General features: G+C 38.2%; 1 protein-coding gene across 3 annotated transcripts in view; it reads left to right on the top strand.

Annotated features, from left to right (window-relative positions):
- Nucleotides 1-21,080, top strand: part of LOC122811872 (transcobalamin-1-like) — a 384,117-nt gene that overhangs the window by 231,619 nt on the left and 131,418 nt on the right. For all 3 annotated transcript variants that reach the window (XM_044084008.1, XM_044084007.1, XM_044084006.1), the window contains exon 5: nt 12,882-13,051. In XM_044084008.1, coding sequence (XP_043939943.1) covers nt 12,882-13,051 — 170 coding nt within the window. The remainder of the gene's footprint in view (nt 1-12,881; nt 13,052-21,080) is intronic.

The raw sequence follows: 21,080 nt of genomic DNA, 5'->3' as shown, positions 1-21,080 counted from the left end.
AGTTTTCTTCTATTTTTGTCTAATTTTCATTTTTAAGGCTAGGCACGTGTTGATTAATTGGTCTTTAAACCATAATGTATTTTGTGCTCCTTTTATGTGGAAACAGATGTGAAGGGTGCTTCTGTTTCACTGTCACACAAGCATATCACATGCAGGAGAAAATCTATAATTCTTAACTGTCTCTTGCCTAATGTCATGGAATATTACCATTCCTCTGTCCATCATTTTTTGCAGAATGACTCTCATTTTGCCTCATAGTTTAACCCTGTCCATCCCTCATAGAACCTTTGATTTCCGAATAAATCACTAAGAATTACAGTTAAACATTAATGCCAGATATCAGAGTTTCATAGTTTACAATTCATTTTGCCTAGAAAATGCATGCTGATGCAAGACTTGTTCCATTAATAAACAGACATGAGGCACTAAACCAATGCATAGCATTAATGTGATACTTCCAAACTTACAAAAAAAAAAAAAAAAACAGAGGAAAGAGACCCAACCTATAAGTGCAGGAAGTGCAGGAAAGATCCAACGTTGCATCACCAAATTAACATGGGTAATGATGCAAATACAGGAAGTACTACCCTCGTAAGTCAGTGGAGGGCCAAAGTTTGTGAGCAGGAAATAGCAGTAAAGTGAAAAAAAAATACAGAATAACCAGTAACTGGATTTGTAGAGCAAGAAGCCATCCTGTCATCCTTGAAAAAACAGAAAGACTGCAGGTAAGGGTAAAAATAATTGTACGTGACCTTTAAAGGCAGCAATGACAGAATTAAAGAGGATAAAGAGGCTTTTAAAAACACAGCAAGCAGCACAAGATAGTTATCGTGGGAAATTTCATCTTAAGAAAGAGGACTAGATTAGAGAGCATATTGACTTTAAAGGAAAGCAAATGGTACAAGTTATAATGGAAACTGGCTTTCTGTAGATGCTACTTTCTGATAGAATTAATACTTGGATGCTAGTTTTAAGAGGAGTTTCATTGAATTTTGAAACTGTTTATTCTACTTTTAAAGTTTTTGATATGTTATTATTTGTTTCAGCAAGTTGCAGCCTTTAATAATGTACTACCCTTTTAAGTTATGTAATATATGTTTTGTTATCACAACACAGCAGTGTAGCAGGTAATGTTGTTACCTCACAGCAAGAGGTTCTCTGGTTCGATTTTCAGTTTGGGTGTCTTCTGCATGGAGTATGCATGTCCTCCCTGTCTTCATGTGGGCTTTCTCTGGGTGCTCTTGTTTCATCTCACATTGCAAATGAATGCAATAAGTGGATTAAGTAATCTAAATTGGCCATAGGTATGTGTGTGTGTGTGTGTGTGTGTGTGTGTGTGTGTGTGTGTGTGTGTGTGTGTGTGTGTGTGTGTGTGTTGTATGGAAGAGCAACTGCAGCAGGGGTAGCAGCCCAGCTGTGAGAACATTGGCTCTAGATGATTGCCACCATTGAAGTGACATATGCGTAAAATGGGAGGGGGATGTGGATGAATGGAATTGCTTGCTTAAGATTTAAACACTTAAACATATTCCAAAATTTAGATGGGAAGATGTCAAGGTTGTGGAAATTTCTGAATTTGCACAATTACAGTGTTTGAGGGCTGAAACATATGCCTGAAATAAGTTTTAATGATGAAACATTAAGTTATAGTACAGGCTATATATACTGTATTCTTATTATGTCTAAAATATGTTGCTTTATCGTAGAAAAATGCCTCCTATAGCCATGACACTGCTGTCATCGATTACTTCCGTACTGATGTGCTGACATCACATTGCCTAGCCAGCAAGAGGGAGAAAGGTGTATGGAAAAAGGATTTTCAAATTGATGCAATTTTACTTGTATTTTTTGTCTAATTTTCATTTTTAAGGCTAGATATAGATTGTTGGCTAATCTGCATTGGGATCATTTAGGACAGTATTATATGTCACACAAAAAAATCCTGAAAGATGCAATTGGGTAGGTTCATTTACATGAACCACTGGAATGTTGTCATATGTGGATTGCTTTTGAAATACAATAAGGATTTGTGTGGATGTGAATTTAAAAGTTGAAGATACATGAGTTGCAAAACTAGACAGACTGCTCATTGCATCATTCTGATAAACCATATTTTGAATTGTGATTTGTGAAAATGTGATATTTTATGATATTCTTTGGTGTATATACCTCTCCAGCCCATACATCTGAACCTCTCATCATGAAAAATCATAACACTAACATTTAAAAATCATAGCAGATTATGTGAAAGAGGCTCACTTTATTTTTCACAATATAAGCTTTATCTTTGCATACCAGATCCAATACAGTTAGTTGTAGTGATCTTTGTATAGACTTAGTTTATGTATCCAGTAGAGTATATATCTATAAACAAGTCTGACTTTAAGAGAACATTATAAATTTAGGAGGAGCAAGGCTAAATATGAGGGTCAAAATTATAGCCTATGCCTAAATCATAGCAGTTCAGATGTATGTTCCAATCTTCAGCTGCCCTTCTTGTGGTGTGCAATGAATACTACCCATGCAATCAAATAGTTTTATATTTTCACCTAAGAAAAAATTGCAACCCCCCCCCCATCCCTACCCTGGGCATAATATTTTATTTATGTATGTATACTTGCATGTATAATTTTATGCTTTTATGTTTGCAACTCTGGAATCTTTTTGAGCCACGGTCTTGGTTATATGCCAAACAATTAACTATGGTGCAAAATATTACAATGCAAAAATGTTGGGAGGGTAAACAAAAACGTCAGTAGGTGTATGTACTGCTAATTATCTCTAGAAAGAAGACATCCTGAAATAAAAACATTGAAATAATAACATTTTGTTATAATAAATCCTAATATTTTATTTTATTTTATTTTATTTATTTATTTGATGTTTGTTTACTGGGATGATCCAACTGGGTCAAGAAGAATACATTTTCAGAGGAGGCCCAGGGAGAAAAGCTCCAGTTACAGACTCTAATGTAAAAACATTATTAACAAAGCATCATAATAAGATAAAAGTGAAGCAACATAAATGTACAAACATTATAGGTAAGGCAATAATGAATAAATAAATAAAAGTAAATACAGTGAAATACAAGTAAAGTATACTCCAAGTGGAGGCAGATGTAATATATATTGGCAATGACATCACTGAATGATGTGAAATTGAGCAGTGAATTGATACTGAGCTTCTGTTGTAGTTATAAATTGTCCATAATAAACAATATCTCCAAACATTAAGGTGGTCATAAGTGTAGTTGATTCCCAAACACCAAGGCAAAGGTCACAGCTCAACTCTACAGTCACATCATAAGACTTGAGCTCAGGGAAGTAAATATTGTGGGAAGAAATAGCCAGGGAATTATTATGGATAGGCTTGTATAGGATCTAGGGACGATAGCCTAGTACCAACCTATGAACCTTTATCTTCCTGACAATCCAGTCAAGAGAGGTGTTGAAATGTCACTGATCAGTGTTGGTAGGTCAGGATAAACAGCATAAGGGATAACTGGAAAGGCATAGGAAACTGAAATTTCTGGAGACAGTGTTTTAGGAATGCCTATGAGATACTCTTCTGTGAGATGACACTCCCATCTCCTGACGTAATTCTCCCACACCTCCAGGGAAACAAGGGACTCAACAGTCCAAAATGACCCTGTTCGAAAACTCAGACACTAAAGTGGTAGAAAAGAACAATGACTAAAAGTAGTCAATGTACGTCATGCTAGTTATACTAGTACCAAGTGGTGAACACCAGTGGTGGTGTTGAAATACATCAGATTAAACAAGAGACCTTACATATAATGCTGGCACTGGAGTATGGGGGTCTCTAAATATGACCAACAGATGCCTAAATGTCAGGAAAGCAAGATGTGGGATGAGTTTGGGAAACACATGAAGAATGACTTCAGATGGTCTTGAAGAAGGTCTAGCAAACTGTTGTATGACTTAGGAAGTGGTGGAACATTGCTCAAATTGCTCTCAGCATGGCTAGAGAATGCCAGTTTTTGCTCTGGGCATTACTTGGAGGTAGAATGAACATCTTGGGAAACTATGAATGTCATGTTTAGAAGAGGTCACTGCAGCAAATAACCAGTTTTACATTGCAATAGGTCTTAAAGAACAATCATTTCAGACTCCATAGCCCCAACTTCCCTGGTTATATGGGAGAAGCAATTCAGGTTCCATGTCACAGAAGCATGTGCTAATGGAAGACATGACTGGAAATACTGAGGCTGTTAGATACTTTTGGTTCATAGGTTCATACTAGGCTATTTGCCCTAGGGCATTTATAAGCCTAGCCAGAGTGTGTTTGGCTTTCGCCACCCATTTTAAATTTATTTTGCTATGCCCTTTTTCGAGGTTAGTATACTGTGCCTCTGTCTAACAGTGACACAGAAGTGATACCCGGGGTAAACCTACTATCTCCCATCCACTCATCAAGATTCCTCTTGAAGAGAGTCAATGAGGGACTCTGCCTAACCTGGACTGGGATTTTATTCCAGAGTGAAGGGAGCCTCTGGGTTATGAATCTGTCCTTCCAGCATGTCCTATTTATTTCAGTGCTGAGGTTCAAGTCTCCATATGGCATCTGTTTGAGCCCTTTGATCCTCTTGATGAGGTACTTTTGGGGTCTTTCCAGTTGCTGCAGGTGTCCATTGTACTCAATTATGGGCCTGATGAGGGATGAGTAAAGAGGCACGGAACTCATGGTTAACCTCCCTTTTTTAATGCTGGGTGAAAAGGAATGTATACCATCTCAAAACTGACCTACAAAATGGCAAATTAGAATGATTTTATTGTTTTCACAAAGGGAGTGACAGGAGGGTATGTTCAAGTTATAGAGGGATGAATTGTACTAATCTCTCTAAGAATATCTAGGACAGGTTGCTTGAAAGGACAGTCTGTCCAAATCCTGAAAATTTGATTCCGGAGCATTAATCTTGAGTCTGTCCTGGACTGAAACAGTGGATCAGCTCTTTTTTTCTTCCATCAATACTACAGGGGTCATTATTCCAGTATGGTTCACATGTATTTTATAGATCTACAGGTGACATATGACTGTGCACCCTGGAAAAAATAAAATGCAGTTAAACCTTGTATTATTTGTGGAGTGGGAGCTGAAGCCATACTTTTGATGTTACATTGACTAGGTTAATGGCTAGCACAGAACAATGTAAAGTGCATGTCTTGTACCCACTCCAGTTCATGATTTTCTCAGATAGGACATTAAGCTGCATCCAATGTTTAGGGTTTGTCTACTTTGGAGACACGGAGATTGCATTTTTGCCAAAAACACATCATCCATGGGACTGGACAACATCCCATGCTGAGTTTTATACAAACTTCAGAACAAACTGGCTCCCCATCTAAACACCATGTTCAATCATAGCCTTACATCAGGCTTTGTGCCCACTGAATGGTGCACAGCAAAAGTAATCTCACTCCACAAAGGGGGAGCCACCACTGATCCTGGGAACTATCGCCCTATTAGCCTGATGAGCCTGGTCTGTAAAGCCATGGAATGTATCATCATGGAACTCATAAACATAGACATTAGTAACCTGCAAACTCTGGACCACACCCAGTTCAGGTTTGTGAAAGGCAGACCATGCCTCCTGAACCTGATCGACTTCTTTAAGGCAGTCACCAAAGCCGTAGACAAGGGTAAGGCAGTTCACACGGCCTATCTTGACCTTGCCAAGACTTTCGACACCATCCCCCATTTTGGAATTATAGCTAAACTCACTAAACTAGGTATAAATCCCTATGTCACAAGATGGGTTGCCAACTGGCTCACTGACAGAACCCACACTGTAAAAGTTGCAGACTCCAAATCTGACTTCAAACCAGTGTCAAGTGGAGTACCACAGGGTTCAGTCCTGGGCCCTCTCATGTTTGGTATCTACTTCTCTGAAGTACAGGCTAACACAGAAGGCCTTTGGCTAATGAAGTTCACATATGTTGGCTAACTAGGAGCCATAGTTGAGTCCCCAAATGATGTGGACATCCTACAGAAGGGCCTCACTGAGACAGATGCCTGGTGTCAGACCCATGGTCTCAAACTCAATCCCAAAAAGTGCATTGTCATCCCCTTTGGTAAAAACTCTGTACCCATGAACTACCACATAGGCGGCAGTCTCCTTAATGCCGAATGTGTGATAAGAGATCTTGGGACCCAGGTGGACAGTAGTCTCTCCTTTGATAATCACATCACCACAGTAGTCAGGAAATCCTTTTACATGGCACACCTCATCACAAAAGGGTTCTCATCCAGGAAAGAAGAGGTCATTGTTCCCCTCTACTTGACACTCATTAGACCTATTATAGAGTACAACGCCCCTTTTGGAATGTACCTCACAAGACATCTGCAGCAGCTGGAAAGGCCACAGAAGTACCTCACAAAGAGGATTACTGGCCTCAAACAGATACCATACACTGACTGTCTCAAAAAACTCCAGCTTTACTCCATAGCATATCACCTACTCCAAGGTGATCTCTGTCTAACATATAAAGCTATGTCAAATACAGAGCTGTTGGACATGCTACACCTAAATAAATCCCAATCCCTCCGAGCTACATGCTTCTAGGGACCTAAACCTTGTCACCACAATAAACAGGACATGCTAGAGGGATAGATTCCTGTTCCAGAGACTTCCCATACTCTGGAACAAGCTATCCAACTATGTCAAGAAAAGTTCTTCATTAGCACTCCAAGAAAAATCATGATGAGTGGATGGGAAATAGGAAATACACCCCGGGATCACTTCTGGGGCTCTGCTCGACAGGGGCACAGGAAAATAACTTTCTTGGGTGGCATAAGCCAGGGAATCTTGTTGACTAGGCTTACTTAGACCATTGGGCTGATAGCCTAGTACCTACCTATGAACTTATACTGACCTCTTGATGTCAAGTGGCTAAGATCTCTACCATGCAATGTGGCTGTCCCCTGCTGAATGTTAAAAACTTGTAATAAAAGAGTAAGAGCTCACTGGCTGCTTCCTGAAAAGGTGGATTGCCAACTGTAGCAAATAGATTAAGTTGAGGAGTTTTAGTATTTTAGGTTTTTGTTCTCAAGTGAAAGTAGAAATGACTGGGAGATTAACCAGAAGTGGGGGTAAAACAACAGCAGAAGTAGACGTTGCCCCAGACTGTGGTGATAAAATGGAAGCTGAGTTCAAGGATGAAGCTATTCATTTTTGTCAATCTGTGTCCCTCCCAATCTTCACTTACACATGCTTTGAATAGGGACCCAATGAATGAAATCAAAATTACAAGTAGTGGAAATGAGATTCATTCACAGAGTTGTTAGGGTCACTTTCAACAATGTAATGAGGAACTCAGCAAATTGGAATAACTCAGATTGGAATTGTTGTTCTTCCATTCTGAAAATATTCAGTTGGGTTATTTGGGCATTTAGTGAGGATGCCTTTTGGCTGTTTCCTGCAGGAGATATGACAGGCATAGTTCAGTGAGAAGAGATCAAGAAGTCCCAGAACAGACCTAGGTCATGCTAGAGATTTTAGCTATTAGCTTGTCAGGGAACACCTACAGATCACATAAGATGAGATGGGAGTGCTGTTGGGGACAGGCAAAATTGGTCTCCCCCACTCAACTTGATATCCTCATGACCCTCACCAGGTCAGGTAGTTCAGAAAATGGATAGATGCAATGGATTTCCTGAGATGGCCTTTCAGAGGAGTAGATCTCATGCATTTTCTACAATGATGAAAGTGATGATGCCATCTGCTTCAGCTTTTGAATTACTTTCCTTGATTTTGGAAAATATACTGTACAGCTTCTACACAAACTAATGTCGAGAGAGGAATCCGGATTCCTCACCCATAATCGGTAAAGGTCAATAATAAAGAAAACATTCTCACAGCCAAAACACTGCCTTAAACCTGAGTGAGAAGTTTCTTGGTGGTCACATCTGCCATAGATCTCATTAGGCCCAAGCTAAGTTTCAGACTTGATAAAAAACGTTCAAAATGTGTTTAGCGACACTCACTTCTAATGCTACCCTGGCATTAGTAAGAAACAAGTTTAATTCCGGCCCATCTTATAAGAGCACAGCACAAGTAAAAAGTACAGCCCGAGCCCATACAGTTATATATTGGGATATTGGGTGCTAACAGAAGGAAAACACAGGAACATGTGACAAAAGATTGGAGAATAATTGTTTAATTTTGCTTTTAGTTGTTAGTCCTTGGTCCCTCTGTCGGTCTACTGTGTTCAGGTTCCTGACAGCTGTTTGCTTTTATGACAGGATGGCAGAATTTGGAAGTCACCATACTGCAGATGAGGGATAATTTATACTGATACCTTTAAGTGCCTCATATGAGCCTGAGGTATTTGAGGTATTGTATGTCAAGCCAGGCATGGACACTTGCACCCATACAAATGTGCTGCAGACAGTACTAAATATCTTGTATTCCACTTACAACCATCCAGCCTAGTATCCACCAGATGGCAGCATTGTACCAACAGGCTCATCAGATCTCCAGTATCTGTGATTTGCTTCCCCAAACAGTGCTACGGAATGGAAGCTGCTAATCAAATCCGAATTTACAGACCTGGGCCATGTGCCAATCTACATGCAATGTAACTTACAGGACTACATTTTAATGCAGAAAATATTATCTGAAGAGATATGTATTCTTGATATTCTTTGGAATATTTACGAATAAGTCAACAGACTTACTGAAAATCTGACTGCAGCATGAACTAAAATGCAAATAGATTATAATTACTAAAATTCTAGAGAATGATTTAATGGTACGATATTAAAAGCATTACTGTGAGTTATTTGGAGCTAAAACAGTGGGAGTTAGGCTGAATAAAGAAATTAAAAGATGGACTGTAAACCAAAGCACTTTAATCGACAAAGTAAAAATAAAATAAGCTTAAAATACAATGGATAAAAATGTATAACTGAACAATTTTGTCTTGCTTTACATTCTAAAGACTTCATTAGAATTTAATGAACCATTCGGTAACTGATGTTTAAATAACCCAACCTCACTAATAGTGAACAGTATTAAAATGAAGAATGATTTAAAGTAAGGCAATTTAAGGAGACAGGCATCATGACATCAAGACATCTTGACATGTTCGCCCCAACATAAAGCATAATAAATATTGAATAGTAAAGTGCATGAATGATGGATACAAAAATGTGTTAAAAACTACTGATGGTAAATCATTCAGCGAAAATGAATTTACAATAGTAAAAAACATTGTGGGGAAGTAGTTATATTGAACAGTACTAATGATTCAATTAAAATATTTCAGTTACTTTCCAAGAGCAACCTCCAATTAATGTGCTTCGATTAATGAGATTGACGTTGCGTTTGCTAACCTTGATTTTCTTTTATTAGACATGGTTATACAAGGAGAACTGGACCGTGATAATGGGAATACCTGAATGTCCCTAAGCCCAAAATTGCTTCTATATTTTGTGTTCCCAAAATCCATAAGTCATCCATATGTCATCAGTTGATCCACACCTCACACTAACTGTGTTGGCAATGGGGTTGAAGACTGAACCATTAGCAAAATGTATCGATTATAAATGTAAAGCTTTGTGGAAGGTCAAGATGCAAATCTTAAATGATTTGTGGCAACTTCTAAAATTGTTAAATGACATTTCCTTCAACGGGAACATTATTTTTATTGTGGTCGATGTAGTGGACCTTTTTTCTATTATACTCCGCAGTACAGGTTTTGAATGGCTCTTCAAATTTTTATCCCAGACTTCTGGAATGTTCACCCATGATGTCTATACCATTATTTCTCTTTTGGATTTGGTTCTTACAAATAACTTCATTCATTTTGAGGGGGAATTTTTCCTTCAAACATCTGGCATAGCCATGGGAGCAGCATGTGCTCCAAGTTACACCAACACTGTACTAGCTAGATGGGAAAAATGGCATAGCTTCATTTCTGTAAAAGAAGGTTGTATGATGCACCAAAGTGCTAAAGTACAATCTCCAGATTTCTGAAATGCAGAGTGACAATGGTTCGACTTCCAATGAGCGAATGCACATTGGCATTCGCTCATTGAAAGTCAGCATTTCAGGTGCAGATCGCACTATGGCGGGAATCGGGAAATGAACCCTTTCCCTCACTGTGGTGTGATCTCTGAGTTTGTATATTAAAGAGTGGGGGTGGGGGCACAGCCCCCCACATGCATTGATGTTTGGAGATGCTTCGATTTTGAAAATGGTCGAATTTGCTTTTCCAGATTACCATTTTTTAAATCTTGTTCCCTCCAAAATATTGTATTTCGGCCTTTTAAAGTTGCACAATAGTGCAATCGTAAGATGATTCTCAGTTAAATGAAGGTATACCGGGAAAAACATCATGTGTTTACCCCAGATTTTTTATCCAAGGTACATAGCTGTTTTAGATTTTTGGATGACATTCTCATCCTTTGGAATGGGTCAGTTATCAGTGGTTGGATACTCTTACTAGGTGGGAAAATTCCACAGATTTCCATAGGTTCACCTAAAGTGTAGGCCTGGACAAGATCAACTACCTTGATAACAGTTTGAAGAAAAAAATACAGGTTAGGTTCTTATGTTTCGACAGTGTACGGGAAAGACACATTTTCTAGTACATACTTGCACTTTCATATTTGTCACCTAGCCTATCAGAAAAAAATCAGCTGTTAAGGGGCAGATGGTGAGACTGTCCCAGCTCACCACTGAATATAAAACTTTTATTGATGAGATACACCAGCTCATTTGCATGTTTGTGGCTACAGGCTTCCCTATTAAGTTGCTCAACAAAATCAAAGAAGGAATGATACATTTACATAGGGATCAGTTTTTACCAATTTTTGAAAATCGCCCCACTGGTTGAACTTAACTCAACACCTAAAATTGTCGACAAAAGGGTTAAAACTGTATTACCACTGGCTACTTCGATTTCTTTCAATTCCTTTTAGCATGGACTTCTCTAAATACATCAGTATGGTTAGATTTTAATTAGGAAATTATTTTTCTACCTGACTTGAAGGAATTATTAGGGCCAACTCCTGTGACAGACTAAAGTAAAGGTAGAAACGTTAAGTCATTGATGGAGAAGGACGTTGGCAGTTGGAAAACTATACACTAAAGGCATTATGTGCAAATGTGGAAGCTGCAGAATTTGCAGGTTTATACATGAAGGGCCATATGTTTCAGTTGCTAATTTCAAGAGAACCATTGCAAGTGCTGGTAAATGTAATTGCAATACGTCAAATATGGTATATTTGGCTTTTTGCACCTCATGCAACTGTTTATATGTGAGGAAAACAAATAGGAAGTTAAAAGAGAGGGTCCATACACACTTTTATAACATTAGGAAAGTCAAGGTCACTAAAACAGTGTTCAGACATACCACTTTATGTGTAAACTTTAAGAAGTTTTCTTTTTTCATTATTGACCGTGTTATAGAGGAGACATACAAGGGAGACTTGGAATTATTACTGGAATTTAAGGAATTAACATAGCAAATAAGGCTCAACACCTCAGTGTCACCCAGGATTAATGAGGCTTTGTCCTTAGCTTATCTGTTGAAGAAGACAGCACAGTGTCTTTGAGTCCTTGCATGGCCCACAGGGCATTTTATATTTTGCATTGTTTTGTGTTTTGCTTTTTTGCATTTTATACTGTTTAGAGATCATGTTATCAACATTATATAATATTAATTTTCTTATTTTTTTTTTATTATATTGAATGTAAATACTCTGGTACAGTTTTAGTATAATGTTAAACACTGTTACATAGAATTCTTACATAGAGTACTTGGCAGTTTTGGCTAGTATATGCGATGCGCCAAGGTTTTTCAGTTTTATAGTTTTTAAAGTCTTACAGTTGGAACTGTAATTTTGAGTGTTTTCTATAATTTTGCTAACATCACACACTTAAGTTTCCCTATGATTTGCTCAGAATTTTAGATATGTGTTTTTTACTACTGTAAATTAATTTTCACTTAAAGATTTAACAACAATAGTTTTAATACATTTTTCTTATCCATCATTCTTGCACTTTACTATTCAATATTTATTATGTTTTATGTTGGGGGGGAACATGTTATGATGTGTGAAGCCTGTTTCTTTAAATTACCTTACTTTAAATCATTCTTCATTTTAATGCTGCTCACTACTGTGGAGTTGAGTTATTTAAACATCAGTTAACCAATGGTTTATTAAACTCTGATGAAGTCTTTAGAATGTAAAAAAAGACAAAAGAGCTCAGTTATATGTTTTTATCCAGTGTACTTTAACATTATTTTATTTTTACTTTGTCAAGTTAAAGTACTTTGGGTTACAGTCTGTTTTTTTTTTATTTATGGACATAGTGTTTCCTTGGTTTGAATAAAGAAATTACATTTTTACATAGTTACATAAAAACACTAATTCTATAATTCTGTGGTGGTGCAGCGGTAGTGTTGTTGCCTCACAGCAAGAGGTTCTCCCGTTCAATTCTCGGCTGGAGTGCGGGGAAGTGCCTTCTGTGTGGAGTCTGCATGTCCTCCCTGTGGTTGGGTGGGTGTTTGAAAGACATGCGTAAATGGGCGTGCCTTCGTTGAAGATTGAACGTCAAGCTGGCACCTCGGCATTCGTGAAAATCTACTGCCAATCATTAGCGGACCAGAGTTCCGCTGTGGCGACTCCTAACCGGGAAAAGCCGAAAGACAACAACAACATAAAAACACTAATTCTGAACATTTTTTCTATTTTGTGCACTCTACAGTTCTTGTATATAATTGAGCTTTTATGAAGCTACTATAAACGTAGCATCAGATATGGTGCCTGCATGCCACTAAATGACAGTCGTTTGGCTTTTTTGAAACTTGCATTTGAATTGTATTTTGTGATTACTGTCATCTTCATTACAGACACTATTGCAGTACTAGCCATGGCTCTCACCTGCATTAAAGAGCAGTTCACCTGGGACCAGAAGCAGACAACTGACACTACAATGAAGATTATTATAAAGCAGATTCTGAATCAAAAGAAATCAGATGGGATCATTGGAAATATATACAGCACTGGTCTTGCTGTGCAGGTAAGAGTTTTGAAAAGTGCAAGAGGTTTGTGGTATAATTTAGATTTGTAGCAGCATTACCATACATTATCTAGGTGTAACGCATACCTATTAAATGTCCCAACATTTTGCAGAATGTCCATACTTTTGTATTATATTTTAGGTTGTTCCTCATAAACTGTGGCTTTCTGGCAAACTTTCAATGACTGTAGTCACTAAATATGTCAGACATTTGAGTTTCAAAATTCATATCCTTCAGAAAGTGAATATTATTGCAAAACCTGGTTATTCTAGCTACTTTCAAAGTTTATAAGAGTAATATGTAAAGTCTGTCCTTGGATTTGTCCCTTTGCCCCCCCCCCCCCAATTATTTTTGTCTTTGTTCAGAATTCTTGAGCAAAGAAGTTACTATATATGGTTGAAAACCATACAAAACAAACTCAAAGTATCTGGAGGGATGAGAACGATTAAAAAAATATTAATTTAGAAATATTTGCAACTCAGTTATTTTCTACATCTGAGGAATAATTTTGCAGTGCCAAGAACAGGTGCTCTGCTTCAAAGGAGCATTTTCAGAGGTAAATGTCTTTAGTTCTTTTCACATAAGAGAATGACTCTACCCATGATGCCACAAACTCTGGTGTAACTAGAAAATAACCAGTTGTAGTAAAAACAATAACTGATTGGATATGCACACTTTGTCAAACAGCAATATGTGAACCACCACCTAGAGGAAAAAAAGAGAAGTACGGATTAATATATCTTTGGAAAGGAGATCTCACCAGATATTCCAGTAGCTAACCATCTGCTGCTAGTAAAACCTGAGGGTTAAGGTACCTTAAGAGATCATAGGTTCATATTGTCACAGGTTAGCAGTAGGCATTCAGCCTAGCCAAAAAAATAAAAAAACTATTCAAAAATGTCCCTCCAGCCTCAATGAGGGCAAGGCAAGATGGACTGGGGAGAATTTGAGCTTGGACATCAAATTATCCACATTTGCCTTAAAGATGAAAAAGGTACTAATCTGCTTGACATATAGTGGAAGTTTGTTCCAGAGGTGAGTGATACATTGGAATATGAATCTATCATGCTAATTTGTCTTATTTATCTGTTGGTGGAGGTTTAGTTTCTTTAACCAGGTATTTATAGTACCATTTGCTTTTTGTAGAAATTGGAGGTCAGAGAGAGTTGCATCTTTTACAATTTGACAGGCTAGATACAGACCTCTATGACTAAGTATAGAGAGAAATTTATCAAGCTGTCCTGATAACTAAGATTTTTTTAGTTGGTCTCCAGACAGAAAAATGGTTACTTGCCTGTGTAACCTGTTTACAAAAAGATAACCCAGAATTGCCTTAAAAGTCTAACGTTAGCACTAGATGACAGAGGCAGCTGCCTAAGGCCAGTGTTGGCTGGGGGACCCCGGCTTTGCTATAAAAATTAAAAAAATTCAGTAAAGGCAAGCAAAAAAAAATAAATCCTGCAGGATCCTTCCATAAACACAGCAGATGGGGCCTGGGGAGGGGGGCCCCAAGCCATTACCCTACCTAGGGCCCCATTTGACCATGATCTGGCTTTTCTAGACATTTTTTGTGTTCTTAAAGGAATGATTTCTACTTCATGCAAAGTTCTACCACCTTTGATGTGCAGTGGTAATGGGTTCATAAAAGTTAAATTACTGCTAGATAATTCTGCCAAACTGAAATCTAAACCAGTGCACAGAAGATTAATAACAGACTATATGGAAGAAAAACAGTCTCTGTATAAAGCTAATTAGAGAGATGTATTCAGTGGAAAGACTGCAGAAGGAATGAGGAAAGTTTAGAAAGAGAAATAGTTTGAATGCAAAAAAAATAAAAAAAAGTTTAAAACTGAGATCTTGACACACAAGGTCTGGAGAATATATTCCAATAAGAACAAGATGCATAATTAAGATTAGAGATAAAAGTACAAGAAATACATTTCACCTATAAATTTGAAAGCTGAAATAAGCAAATTGGACAGACAAATTAGGCATATCTGTGGATTCATTAACAGCACCAGCATGAGCTATATTGCTCACAGTAAAAAGGCCATGCTCCCAAGATGTGGTATTTTTCTGATTCAGAGAGAAATTAGCAAAATGAGATAAGATCTCATTATGGTCTAATTCTTATGCCTCTGAATTATGTTAACTATCACAAAGTGCAGATCAGAATTTCCTGCAGTAGATAACATGTTGGCAATTACATCATGAGAGCAGATGCACCCCCTCAGTCACATTCACACGTACACAAGCACACACACACACACACACACACACACACACACACACACACACACACACACACACACACACACACGCACACACGCACACACACAGACACACAGACACACACACACACACACACACACTGCAAAGGGCCCTTGCACCCTTGCATTAGGAGTGGACAGTTCAAATCCCTTTTCTCCCTGCCTTATTTTTTTTTAACATTCCTTGGTGTCTAGTGGTTCCATACCTTTTATTTAATTTGCTTTTATTGCACTCCATAGTAACTATCCATGGTGTCTGGTGTTCCTCCTCAACCCCTTTCCGATACCTGTACATGTTTAAGTACCATTAAGGCTGGAATATTATATGGTAATCATTAGTGTCCAGTATTCCCCCTATCTCACAATCCCGATAGCAGTCTGAATGCTGTTAAGGCAACAGTATTGTACAGTAATCCACAGTGCCTAATGTTTTCCCCATCCAGATCCCCATACTGGTTTAAGTGCTGTTTTGGTACAAGTCTTATAAAGTAATCCCTGCTGGCTAGTGATGTCCTGTCTCCATAGTAGAGTTATCCCTGGTGACTAGTGGTCCCTCCACCCAATGTTGAAGACTATGTTCGTTAGTCTACAGATGTGTGGAGGTATGACAGCTACCCCAATCCACACTCACCCACACATACTCATCAAGCACACACACATGCATGTATACACACACGCGTGTGCACATGCGCACACTCTCACACAGACAAACACACACACATACTAACAGCCCACTACCGACACAATTGCACTCACACACTCATCCATTTACGCACGCATGCACGCTCACACACTTGCACACACATACACATACACACACACACACACACACACACACACGCCTCACCTTTTCACTACCTCCCTTACACTATCTACCAGGCAGACACACACACACATATACACATACACATACATACACACACACACACACACAGACACACACACACACACACACACACACACACACACACAGACACACACACACACATATATGCAGCCCCTCATACACACTCATTCACTCACTCACACACTTCCCGACACTATCTTACCAATAAACTCCCCCATATTTACCTCTTCTGCAATGACTGAATATGGCCTTTTGGCCATATTCACTACTGCGATATGGCAGGAGCAGCCATGCTACACTACATGGCTGTGTAATTCTATGAATCACTCAGCAAGTAGATGCCTTCTTGAAGGCAAGACTAGGAGAGTGAGGGAGGGAGCACATAACTAATTAGCATATGTCCCTCCTCAGACTGCCTCACTGGCATTCAGCACGGCCTAAGAGACAGCTTGTCATGGTGATGCATGTCAAAATATTGAGAGAGCAATATTGAAAGCTGGAACATCGAAGGAGAGAAGTGAATGGGAGTTTGGTTATTTAAGGTATAACACTCCCTCTAAATTATATAAACCAGCTCTCGGATTGCACCACAGTAGGGAAATGGCCAATTCCCCAGTCCCCATGGAACAATGTAGAATGGGGCATTGGTCCTTTCCACACTGTGGTGTGATCTATGACTAAATGTATATAATTAGCACAGGGTGTGGGGGCTTGCCCCCTACAAAAAAAGACGTTTTCTTCAATGTTGGTTTTAAGTGTTCCTGCTTTCATTTTTGCTGGCTCAGTATTTTGATGTTCACTTTCACTCTTCTGTACATTTGACTAACTGATCCCTATAATGACAGCACATCTGTATTAGTTAAGATGTAAAACATTATAGCATCTAAAAAAGTAAAATAGTACGAAAAAAATATATACTTCAAAACTTACAAAAACCTACACCTGTTATGCAAGGGATTGTGGCTTTCTGCATCCCCTGGTAAACACACCTCCCGTATCAATATACTTACCTCAAAGCTCATACATAACTCTCAGAAAAAAAGAAAACTGTTACAAAATAAGATAATACCTTTTCCCACGTCTTCAAGTCACTAAAACTCACATTAAAGTATAGAATCTGTAACAAAGCAAAATCAGGCATACTGAGACATCAACAACATGAAAAAGCAGTCCTCCTAGAAGATATATTTTGAGATATAACAACAGAGACACATTAAAGTGTCCTTTTTCTATCAAGATGGTAACTGAAACCTGGTATTCGGATGGAGAATGGTATAACAATAATGCAGGCTCATACATTTATTACAGTAACTGAACAGAAAGCATAAAAAGAGGTTGAGACACTGCCATTTTTGGTAATGACAATCATTAGGCTACAAACTTTATCAGCACTGCAGAATATTAGTAGAACAGACACACCTTTCACTGCTCTCCGTAGACTTCTGGCCAGCACATATTCAAATTTAACAAAGTCAGTTGAATTTCTTCATTTAGTGAATTTGCATGTTAAAACTTAGGTGAATAAACTTGTCTCACCAAAATGAAGTAAGGTTAATACAATAATTAATAATTTACGAAAAACTAACCACTTACTTAAAGGGCCTAATATAAATTGTGAATACCCCACCAGAGGAAATAATATTCAAGACATTTTATTTATTTACATTGAAATTACACATTGCAATTTTAGGACTGAAGCCTTGCCCCATTAGTTAACAGAGATTGCATTATTATTAGTCCAGCCATTTCTGGGAACCAAACAGCTATGAACATTATTCCAGAAGACACAACAAAAACATTAAATGCTGTTCAAAGGTGATAAATTAACAAATAATCAATCACTTTATGACTGGAAAATGCATTTGGTTAGCAAGTCTACTGGCACTGTAAAGGAGGGGAATAAATAAACATATGAGAAATACCAAACTAATATTCTACAGAAATAAATAAATAGATGAGAAATAGCAAAGCTAAGATCTACAGAAAGACAAAAGGAAAACTGGGATGGCTCATCACAGGCTTTCTTTTGAAACAAGAGTATGTAAATAAAAACTGCTGGCTTTAGAAAGTATTAAGAACTCATTCCGTCAATGTCAAAAAAAAAAAACATGGTCACATAAAATAGTATATAATATAGTCAGCTTTGTCTGAGATCAGGACTTTCAAGCTTGTGTCAGCATATAAGGCTAAAAGGAGAATATTCTTCCAGTTTGCAAGATCTGACAGAGACAGAAACAAACACATCCCGTAATGCATTTTAATGACAGAATTAAAGTGACCAGACCACTTAAATCCCTTAAGTTGTTTGGCAATAAATACACTAGTTTAGACTATAAGGATAGAGTTAGTTACAAGGTGTTTGTTGACAGTACTGAATAATGTAACAAAAGCTACTTTAAGACAGAATGCATTGCAACCTTCCTCTTTCTTCTAAAGCCACACAGGTGGACTTTTTAGCAGTAGAGATCTACATGAGCTAGGCCACATGTAAGTTTCTCCTTTGGCATTTCTGTTTAATTTGTCTTGAGGTGCCAACAGAATGGAGAAAGCACAGTTGTATAAGTTGCATGAAATCATATTGACTCCTCAAAGGTAGTTTCAGCGTTGGAAAAAAGTTCACAAAATTCTTGATGCAACTATCTTCACCTAACATAGCAAAACATTTTATTTTTGCAGGGCAAGGTCCCCTGCAACTTCCACACCAACTCTGAGGTTACACAACAATGAAGAAAAAGGCAAACTCCACCATAGATAAAATTTGTTTCAGAGAACAGATTTTGAACATTTTACATTCGTTGAGATTAACTTCACTGACTTGACACGTTCCCAAGCTGCATTACCCATAATAGTATATGTTCAAATCCCACACGTTCCCAAGCTGCATTACCCATAATAGTATATGTTCAAATCCCTCACAGCTGCAGTAGCCTTTAGGCTATATGGGTTGTTTCCCTATCTAGGAAACAGCAATAACCAGCTTCACAAAGCTCTCTCTCTCTCTCTCTCTCTCACTCACTCTCTCCCCACCTTCAGTCTGACTGTTGATGAGCTCCAAGGAGGAAAATCAGCAGTCAGAGGGAAGATTTCTTCTGGATGTTCTTGTCCATACAAAGACAAAAAAGCCAAACAATCTTACCCCCCTCCAAAAAAAAATAATAAGTAGAAAAACACAAAACCCTACTTTATATCCCAACTACAACTATAGGGGGGGGTGAGGGGGATGGAGGCTGGGCGCAGCTACTGCAGCAATGAGGAATTTAAACATCTATTTTTATGTGTAAATGCAACTTACACAAATGTAATTCTCATTATTCCCACTGCTGCAGTACCCTTTAGGATATAAGGGTTGACTACCAAAGCCTATCCAACATGGGAGGAGGATGGATATGGATCCAGGAGACCCTGGAGAAGAGTCATTGCAAAGCTTGTCTTAGACCTTGAAAAGGAATCCAGTTTATAATACTCTGTAAATGTACATAAAAGAAGACCACTCAGCTTCCTCTGGAATACTTCTAGTGCCCACCCATTTCCTTTATGCTATTAAAGACGTCAAGGCACTTGTAGAATGTGCCCTGATACTGTCTGGAATGGATTTGCCAAAAAGAATAGCTGAAGACCTCCACTTGGGAATATGTCTGTTTATACAGAGGGTTATCCCTTTTTTATCTTTTAAAAAGAAATAAATAGCTGACCAGCTTTTCTAAAGGACTTAGTTCTGTCAAGACAGTACCCGAGCTGCCTATGCATGTCCAGAGTATTAAGACTCCTTTTTCCCTGATTTTTAGGTTTCATATTCAAAACTGGTTGATTGATTTCTTGTTCAAAACGAACACTGAAACTACTTTGGGCATGATGGGTGTTTGTTCTTAAAAGACACACTATCCCTCTGGGAAATCAGATAGGGCTCACCTACTATGACAGCTTGCAACTCAGATGCTCTTCATACAGATGTCAGAGGAATTATGACTATAGTTTTCCATGTTAAGAACCTTAAATCAATGATGGGAGGATGAAAAAGTGACATAGTCAACTTCTTCAGCACAAAGCTGAGATACCAAGAAGGAGCAACCTGTTTAAGAGCAAGTCTCAAATGTAAAACTCTTTTCAGAAATTGTTTTACAACAAACAGGGAAGAAAGAGGAGTGTCTCTGGATAGGCATGTTGAAATGGCCACAAGATGAACCTTTAAAGAGGAATAACAGAAGCCAGAGGAAAATAACTCATACAAATATTTGCGCACCAGTGGTACAAAATGCCTGACGGGACTGTTTATTAGGCACCAACTGGAAAATTGCTTCCACTTATCAATACAGGATGTCCTAGTAGCAGGCTTTCTTGCTGCCTTTAGTACCTGCTGCACATCCTGATGAAATAAGTGTCTAAAACATATAAGAATTGAATCATCCAGGCAATCACTTGAAGTTGATTGAGATTTGGATATATCCTCCTGTTCTGTGAGTGAATCCAGTCTGTGACGAAGACTGCAGTAATTGCCCCTGGCGAATTCCATAATAAGGGAGAAACAATGTTGCCTATGCCAAAAGGGAGACACCACAATGATCTTTTGGGAATCCTTCTGAATCTTCAAAATTACCCTTGATCTCAACGGAAAGGGAGGAAAAGCATAATCGAACATTCCCTTCCAAAGGAATGAAAATGCATCTGTTTTCCTGGCTTGTCTGCATGGAGCCCTAGAACAAAATGCGTTTAGTTGTCAGTTTTGAAAGAAGACGTACAGATCTACTTCAAGTGTTGCACACAACTGGATTAGTTCTTGGGAGACCCCTGTCATTTAATTTTTATTCATGGGTATCTATTCTGAACCTGCTTGGCTTGTCTGCCACTATGTTTTATTCCGATGGAATGCAAAATGTTTTTTGGGTTAAGGAATGCTGAAGAACTAATTCACAA

Source organism: Protopterus annectens, chromosome 9.part0 (genome assembly GCF_019279795.1).
Source record: "Protopterus annectens isolate FY-2018-M chromosome 9.part0, PAN1.0, whole genome shotgun sequence".
NCBI classification, from domain to species: domain Eukaryota; kingdom Metazoa; phylum Chordata; order Ceratodontiformes; family Protopteridae; genus Protopterus; species Protopterus annectens.
Note: the sequence above shows the minus strand (reverse complement) of the source record. Positions and strands in the feature narration are given on the sequence as shown.